General features: G+C 59.3%; 1 protein-coding gene across 1 annotated transcript; it reads right to left on the bottom strand.

Annotated features, from left to right (window-relative positions):
- Positions 1–1,357: 1,357 nt before the first annotated feature.
- Positions 1,358–8,768, bottom strand: EIF2B4 (eukaryotic translation initiation factor 2B subunit delta; the record flags this gene model as incomplete). The annotated part of the gene is made up of 12 exons (XM_035314186.1): positions 1,358–1,601; positions 1,794–1,974; positions 2,080–2,260; positions 4,050–4,177; positions 5,211–5,313; positions 6,154–6,230; positions 6,576–6,690; positions 7,094–7,185; positions 7,412–7,494; positions 7,710–7,919; positions 8,385–8,523; positions 8,598–8,768. Coding segments are annotated over 12 exons (1,683 nt in total), but the record flags the coding sequence as incomplete, so codon positions are not given.
- Positions 8,769–8,783: the final 15 nt, after the last annotated feature.

Below are 8,783 nucleotides of genomic sequence, written 5' to 3'. Positions count from 1 at the left end.
GCCGCGCGCTCCTGTTGATCTGCATGGGCACGCCCCCAATCCGCCAGGCCCCGCCCCGCCCAGCTCCCCGCGGCCCTGCCCCCGTGTTCCTGGGGCCCGCCGGATCCTGGTGCTACGGTTGCGGTGCCGGGCCCGGGAGCAGCCTGCGCCCCGGTTGCCCCGGGCCGTGTCCTGCAGGCCCGGCCGAAGCCGGGACACCCCCTCAGGGCGCCGCCGGCCCCCAGCCCCGTCCCATGCAGAGGGCCCTGCCCGGCCCCCTGGCGAGCCCCGCGTGTTCTCGGCTCCCGGCGAAGCGCGTCCTGCACACCGCGGTCGCTGCCGGATGCCGCGATGGACACCGCCCGTACCGCACGGGAGTGAGGCGCAGAACCGGGAGGACACCCCGCTCCCCGTGCCAGAGCCCCCCACCTCCGCTCGGGCCGGGCCCTGCGCTGGGTCCCTCTGGCGGGAGCAGCTCGTCGGGGGGAGCAGCCCCGGCACGTTGCAGGAGCCAGAGGTGCCCGGCTTCCCCGCACAGGCCTGGCTCAACCAGCGGCCGGACCTGCAGCCGGAGGAGCCCGGGCCAGGGGCCATCACCCTTGCGGCACCCCTTCCCACGGGTCCAAGAAGAGGGGCCCGGGGTGATACCGGCGTACAGTTAAGTCTGGTTTTGTGCCAAAGGGATAAAGCTCGTTCTCTGAGGACAGGGCAGGGTGACCCAGGCCTTGGAGACGTCTAAGGGATGATTAACCGGGGAACTGCTGAGGGGGAAGACCGTTCTGTTGACATTCTTGAGGGAAACGTCCAGGTGTTCCCTTGAACATGCCACAGATCAACACAGTGTGAACAGTGGGCTGAAAACCAAAGGTTAGGAGTTTTCTAAAGTCAGCTGTCCGTGAACTAGTCTCACCCCAATAATCACACCCCTAGGCTGGGAGACCCCCTTCCTCTCTGAGGCCGCACAGAATGACCGTCATGTCAGCAGGATGCTATTAATGTAAGCGATCGGAGGCTAGGGGATGGTACAAACACGTAAAGGTACCGATAAGGGATTGTATAAAGAGCGGCACGGAAAATCCTTAGGTGTGCCGGCTCTGTGGGAAAGCACCCGGTACCTGGGCTCGTGCAGTTCCAAAATAAGCAGCATCTTGACCTCGCGCGTGGATCGGCTCACTGCACGCTTGGTGACAAACCTGAACCTTTTATCGGACAACCGGGATGGGGAGGGTCCTTCCCTGCTGCAGCCTGGCGCGGGAGGAGGAGAGGGGCAGGGCAGAGCTGGGCAGAAGTACTGCATGCCCAAGGACAGTGCAGCGCCGAACCTGGGATGACGTGGGGCCATGGGGCTTCTGCTGTATTACACAAGTCAGACGCAGTGTTAACACGGGGCCTGCTTTATTAGGGTCCGTGCTGCCGCCCCTACTGCTGATCCACGTTCTTGACGCGCAGGACAACAGGCACCGAGGTGCAGGGGATCATGCCCAGGTCTGTGATGACCAGATCCACCAGGTCAGGTGGTGTCACGTCATAGACCAGGTTGAGGAGGCGCAAGGACTTGTTCTCTGACCAGCCGCCCAGCTGGGCCTGTCCCTTGCGGAGAACGATCAGGTCATCGGGGTCATCTGCAGGGAGAGAAGCTTTTGGATCAGCAGAGGGAGTGTGCTGCTGCTCCCATCCCCCCCCCAGCTGCCCCTCCCAGGCCGGGGTCCCCCTCATTCAGGAAGAGGAATGACAAGACAGTTCAGCGTGTCCTGTACTAGCCAGCAGCAGGAGGAGGGAAGTGATCCCAGGCAGGAAGGGGATGGAAACCATACCCAGCTCGTTGGAGACAAAGGAGTCTGTCTGCACCCGTTCACAGAACTTGTAGGTCTCACAGCACACCAGCACGGGCACATTGTAAGCCTTGGAGACCAGCGCTATCTGGGATGTCCCCACCCGGGACATGACTGAGCCGTTGGCCAGCAGCGCATGGGCTCCTAGAAGCACTTTGGACACCTGTTGGAGAAGCACAGACGTGTCAGCTTCTTCTATCATGCTTCTATCATGCTATCATGCCCTGGCCTGCCCCCACCCTCAGCATAGCCCCGTTTCACTCCTCACCTCAGGGAGCACATAGGAAATGGCGTTGATCATCACATAGGTGCAGTGAATGCCCTTGCGCACCAGCCGGCGTAGTGTCTCCCGGCCCTCCAGCCGCGGCCGGCTGTCCACCACGATCACACGGAAAGCCCGGCCCTTCTGCATGTGGGCATCACACAGCGTGCGGTTCACCAGGGACGAGCTGGCAGACACTGGTCAAGGGGCTGCTCAGAGCAGGCAGAGCTTTCCCCGACCCACGTGGCTGCCCCAGCCCACCCACGTCGAGGTTGCTTCCTGATGGCATTGCCCCAAAATGCAGCCCAGAGGCCCGAGATGTCCCCTGGCACTGGCTGCAGTGTGGTACCCACCAGGTGCCAGCTGGGCAGGAGTTCACCTAAACGTGGCTGACTCCCAGGGCTGGCTGTAGCAGAGTGGGTACTGCCAGCCAGGTCCCCAGGCACATCCTGCCCAAAGGAATCCCAGGACGTGTCTGTGTTACCTGGGGCAGGAGTTGGACTCCCAGCAAGTACCTGGTGGGCTGGCATTGCCTAGAGGTAAGTCCGGGAAGGGTTGAAGCCTGCCCTCACCATTATCAGTGCCATCCTTCCAGGCACCACCTCACTACACTCCTAGGGCCCCTTCCCTGTCTTCACACAGAATATCACCCCCTGGGAAAAGCCATGTCTCGGCACTCTTTGGAAGCAGTGCTGACCTCCCCTTGTTCACAACCACAACAAAGGGCTCCCCCTCCAAACCCTCTCCAGATTTCCTTCTCATCGTGCACCAGGCCTGCAGTGGCGCCTGCCTCTGCTCCTTCCTCTGCCAGTCACACAGGAAGCACGCACAGACTCTTCTGCAACAGCAGCATCTAGTTCCCTTTTCCACGTTTACTTTCCAGGACATGCTCCCTCTAAGGAGGAACAAGCTTCCTTGTTTCTGCTTCCCGACACATGACTTTGCTGCAGTCTGTTTAAAGCACCAGTAAACGGCCAAGGCTGCTCTGCAAATGCTCTGTATTTAAGAAATGGCTAATCTGGGCTTCTTGAAACGTTTCACTCCAGACATATGCAAGCAGAGGACAGTGCTAAGCCCTGAAAAGAACAGCAAAGGCTCATTAACGAGCCCTCAGTATAGGCTTTGCTGATGGCAATTGTTCTAGGCCTGCTGCCAGTTCAAGTGTTGTCCGCTGCTACAGTGCTACAGGTCTGGAGATCTGGGAGTTTGGTTTGCTCAAAACAGAAAGCAGCACAGACTTGAGCATTCACAAGCTGAGTTCTTATACATTTGCACAGCTATGTTCATCAGTACAGACTGGGATTAGGCTCTGTGATCAGACCTTCCTCTTTGTCCCTCTAACGAGTCTGAGAGATCCATCCCTCCCAGCACCTGGCCTGTCCCAGCACACAGGGAAGTCAGAACAAGGTCAGGAGAGCACCCTCCCCAGCGGGGCCCTTCGGGATGCCTGCTCGCAGCCACACAAGCCAACACTGCCCACTGAGCTCTGCTGGTGTGGTCTGGTGTTTGCCCCCAAGTGCTTTGTCACTGCCTCGTGACGCCACCTCATCAACCTGCCCATTTACCAGGATGGGACAAGAGTCCCAGCTAGTGCTTTGGAAAACGCAGAGCACTCAGCCATATTCTCTCATTCAGTTAGCAAGGGCTGATCCCAGGGCCGTGCTCTGCTTCAACCCAACACCGTCACGTTTCCTCTGTTCTATCCCACTGGTCATAAACTTCTCCCTTGTGTGTGCTCCCCACCACAGCTGAGTTCTGACCAACACCCCTTGACTACCCAATCTCTGCTTATTTCTTGATGCTGCCTCTATTTTCCCCTTCAGCAAAAGAGGACCTAGAACCACACACCCTCCCTACCTCTTGGACAATGCTGAAATTCTCCCACCACTGAAAAATTGCTTTTGCAAGAGCTTCCTATGTTCATTCAACTGTTCTGTCTCTATCTTCCACCTCATGGCCTGGCTGCCCCTCCTTACCATCCATACACCAGGATGACATCGTGGTCATTTATCTTCTCAAAGGCAGATTTTGAAATGGCTTCAGCTGCCAAAACAATTTTCTCTCGCAGATAGTTGTCGATAGTACTCTGCAGCTTCTCCTTTGCCTGGGGAGACAGTACCATCACATACAGCATGGCCTTGCCACGCTGCAGCCACTCGACTGCCCTTTGCCACCTGGGAGGACAGTGGGCTCCGCACTGCCTGCAAGTGGAGAGCCCCATCCTGCTCCCAGACAGCCTGTTTGCTGAACAGCACCTTCCCCTGCAGTAATGGCTCTGCTCCTGTTCCAGTGCTAGCCTACCAGCACACCACAATACCTCACTGCAACTTCCAGCCACCATCAGGACCTCCCCAGCCGTGCTCATTGCTTCCCCTGCATCTCCCAGGTCAGTCACTCTGGTCATCCACCCCACGGAGATTTTACTGCCCAGATCTCACCAGCCTGACTTCTCTCAGCATGTCACATAGGTGGACAGCTCCTGATGTACAGCCACCACCCTGTCCCTGCTCCACAGCCAAGAGGTTCCTGCAGAGCCTTTTGCACAGGATGGAGCTGAGCATTGAAAAACACTTTCTTCTTCAACTGTGACATTACTGATGCTGCCAAACAATGTTCAGACTGTGCTGGTGGGCAAGGACAGCCCATGGTGCCCAGGTGCTGTGGCCTTTGTGGCCTCCCTGTGGTGCACAGTGCCAGCTGGACCAGTCTGAGTCCTTCAGCCCTCCAAGAGTCATTCCTTGTTGCAATAGGTGCAATGCTGGTTGCCAGCCAGGCCTGTGGTGGAGCGATGTGCTCATTGTGACCACACGGTTCTCCTGCTGCAGCTTCCCATTTTACAACCCTGGTCCTGACGGGCTCCAGTCCCACCAGCCTACAGATGTTTGGTGTTTGCTGTGGTGCACCCCAGCCCCTTTGCAACCTGCTGGACTGTGCTTGCAGGCAGAGGGTCTGGCTGCAGTCCCTTCTCAGGCTGTGGCTGGTGAAGCTCATGGCCACTAGCCTTCTGGATTCTCTGCAGCACTGCTCTCTGTCTGCATCCTGTCACCTCCCTCTGCTTGAACTGCGCCAGGGCTGTGCCTCCACCCTGGGCTTAGAGCCAGAGGGCCAGAGCCTGCTGCTTATGTGTGGTCACTCACCTCCTCCTCTCTCAGGGTGTCAGGTAGGCACGAAATCTCCTTTTTGAGGAACTTAATGGCATTGCCCATGCTGACTGAGAGGGGCCGGCATTGGTTCAGGAAGCTGTAGAGAGAATCATAGAATAGCCTGGGTTGAAAAGGACCTTAAAGATCATCTACTTTCAACCCCCCTGCTCCAGGCAGGGTTGCCAACCACTAGAGCAGGCTGCCCAGAGCCACATCCAGCCTGGCCTTGAATGCCTCCGGGGATGGGGCATCCACAGCGTCTGTGGGAAACCTATTCCAGTGCCTCACCACCCTCTGAGTTAAAAACTTTCTCCTAATTTCCAACCCAAATTTTCCGCCTTAGTTTAAAACCAATCCCCTTATCCTATCACTACCAACACATGTAAACAGGCATTCCTCCTCCTGTTTATATGCTCCCTTCAAGTACTGGAAGGCCGCAATGAGGTCTCCCTAGAGCCTTCTCTTCTCCAAGCTAAACAAGCCCAGTTCCCTCAACCTTTCTGTGTAGGAGAAGTGCTCCGGCCCTCTGATCGTCTTACTGGCTCTCCTCTGGACCTGTTCAAAGAGCTCCACATACTTCCTGTGCTGGGGGCCCCAGGCCTACATGCAGTATTCCAGGTGGGGTCTCAAAACAACAGAGTGGAGCGGGACATTCACCTCCCTCTCCCTGCTGGCCACCCCTTTTTTAATGCAGCCCAGGACATAGTTGGCCTTCCAGGCTGCAAGAGAGGAAATGTACTTAGCTTTGGGGTAGCCTGGAAGACAATGATGGTGAGAGGGAGGATACAACTGGGCTGGGGATGGCAGCCAGAGAGGCAGAACCAGAGCCCCAGGAAAGCCAGCCAAAGCTTGGGTAGAACAGCAACCCGGAGAGACGGCCGATGGACCACACTCAGGGGAGCTTTGGTCCCTCTGCCCTGGCACCGAGACCGCTCACCTGATGTGTGGCTTTAGCTTGGCCACCAGGTCCCGTGACAGCTCCTCGTTAGGGGGAGTGGAGTAATCCCGGATCAGCTGAAACAATAAGAAAGAATGTGAGTTCAGCGTACCTGCCCCTTCTGGTCAGGCACTGCATGTGCCCACCCTCTGCGAGGAGGCTGCAGACCAGGCACAAGTGCGTACACAAGTGCGCAGCTTGGCACACTTTTATGGGGGGAGCAAAGGATGCTCCAGGAACTCAAATCTGCAACAGCTGCAGCACCAGAACAGGAGCCTGGCAGCATGGAAGCCCCAGGCCAAAAGGAAGAGGTCTGAAGAGGACTGAGCACATTCATAGCCCCAACAGCTGGGAAACAGGAAGAAATGCCTGCACCTGGTGCAATGCGCCTGCAGCCTGGTGGGCATGGGGCTCTGACATACCTGTTTGAAGACTTCTAGCAGGGCAATGCAACGGGCATTGGAACCATTGATGATACCCTGGGAGTACTGGAGGCCAAGACGCACCACAGCTGGGTGAATTACGGTGGAGGGGATGCTGCAGGGACAAAGGTGAGAACTGTCAGCTCTGGTACTCTACAGCCCAGGAAAGGCTAACCCATAGCCAGACCCCTCCCCAGGCAATCCAAAGGCCGCCCCAAGAAGAGATCTGTCAGCCCAGCCCTGCTTGCTCTGTGACCTGAGACATCAGGCCAACCCCACTGCCCTTGTTCCACCTGCCCCGCACTCCCTGAGGACAGCGCTCTTCCTCTCACGGGCAGGACACCAGCTGCCCCTGCTGCCACTCCTCACAGCAGGTGAAGGGGCCGCCCCCATCCACCCCGTGAAGCCCATCCCACATGCAGAACAAAGACACCCCTTCACTAGGGCCATTTTGCAGACAAGCCGGATGAAGCAGAGACAAGTGCTTGCCAGAGGCCTGGGCTGGGGAGGCCACATACCTCATTTGCTGTGTCAGTGGCTTCTTCCGGCTGTACTGGTGCAAATGGGAAAACAGGTTGACCTTGGTGCCATAGTCCTGCCTCAGAGGTACCTGTTGTCAAACAGCGCTGATGACGACTTACTTGTTCAAGGCTGCCATAGAGCCCTGCTCACTCCAGAACCACCGATCACACCCAGTGCTTACTGGGGGCACACCAGAGGTTTCCTCTGCCCAGCAGAGACCAAGCCCTACTCCCCACTATGCATAAGCCTAACCACATAAACCTGCAGCACGACTGCCCTGTAGCATACAGCCTGTTATCCAGCCCTCCTCCTACCTGCTGACGCTCCAGCTTCTTGGCTAGTTTCCTCAGGGCAGCAGGGTCATCCACCTGCACGTGCTCTGGCAGCCGCTTCACCACTGTGAGAACGATGAAGAGGGGGTGTGTGAAGCAGTACCACGCTGGTGCACCCCCAGCTCAGCCATGCTGCCCCAATGCTCAGGAAATGAGGGGTACCAAGGAAAGGAACAATGGGAATGGTGCAAGGATCAGACAGGCACACCCTGCAGGACCCCAGCCCACTCCCTCCCTGCTCACACACCTGCCCCCTGCACCCCAGGGGTGACATCTTTACCGGTTGGGGGCTCAGTGGGGGTCAGCCTGGGCTTGGCTGGTGTGGCTGCTTGGCCCAGTTCTGCCTTCTTGGCCTGCTTCTGGGCCCGCTCAGCCTCCTGCTTGGCCCGGCGCTCTGCTCGCAGCTCTGCTTTGCTCTTGCCCCCCATGGGCTTCTCACTGTCGTTGGAGCCATCGGCCAAGGTTGGCGAAGATGAGGGGTGAGGAGTGACTGCAGGAGACAGAAGGGGGAAGTCTGTGCCCAGCCTCTGTCACCAGGAGATACGGCCCCGCACGTGGGGCAGCCCGTGCTGGGGAGACCCTCCTCTGCGCAAGGGCCTGTGTTTGGAGGGGTGTGGGGAGGACTAAGCCCCGTGTTCTCCAGCACCTCCCCACCCCTGTACAACGACACGGGGACCATCAAGCCAGCCCTATTTCCAGGCGAGAAGGCAACTGGCCTCTCTGTAACTCCAACCCTGCAAGAATGCAGACATTCCTGCTAGGAGCAAGCAAGGGGAACTCCAGCACGCAGCGAGGTGGGGCACGCTGGCAGTTCCACTGTGGCCTCCCCTGCCTGGGAATGCTCCCGGCTTGGGCCTGTTCCAGCTCGGGGTGCCCACAGGACGCCGCTCGGGGTTTCCCACAGGGCTGGCCCCGCGGGGGTCTCCCGGGGCCGCGGGGGGAGGAGGGCGCTCACCGCGGGGCTGCCCGGGCTCGGGCGCTGCTCCCTGCTCGGGGGGCTCCGCCGCCGGCCCCTTCTCGCTCCTCTTTTTCTTCTTCTGCTGCTTCTTCTCCTTCCGCAGCTGCAGCTTCTCCTCGCGGGACAGCTCGGGGACCTGCGGGCACACACTGATGCAGCGCCGGCCCCGCGCCCAGCCTCTGCCCCGCGCCCAGCCCCGGCCCCGCTCACCTGCGCTGCGGCCGGCACCGGCGCGGCAGCCTCGGAGCCCGCACCTGGAACGAGAGGAGCGTGAGAGGGGCCCCGGCAGGCACCGGCGGCGGGGCGGAGGCCGGGGGATCGCGAGGAGCGGGGCCCGTCCCGCCGGCGCCGCCGCCACCGCCGCCGCGCGGGGCCCGGTCCCACCGCAGCCCCGCA

The sequence above is a fragment of the Oxyura jamaicensis genome, unplaced genomic scaffold (genome assembly GCF_011077185.1).
Source record: "Oxyura jamaicensis isolate SHBP4307 breed ruddy duck unplaced genomic scaffold, BPBGC_Ojam_1.0 oxyUn_random_OJ71287, whole genome shotgun sequence".
Lineage (NCBI taxonomy): Eukaryota > Metazoa > Chordata > Aves > Anseriformes > Anatidae > Oxyura > Oxyura jamaicensis.
Note: the sequence above shows the minus strand (reverse complement) of the source record. Positions and strands in the feature narration are given on the sequence as shown.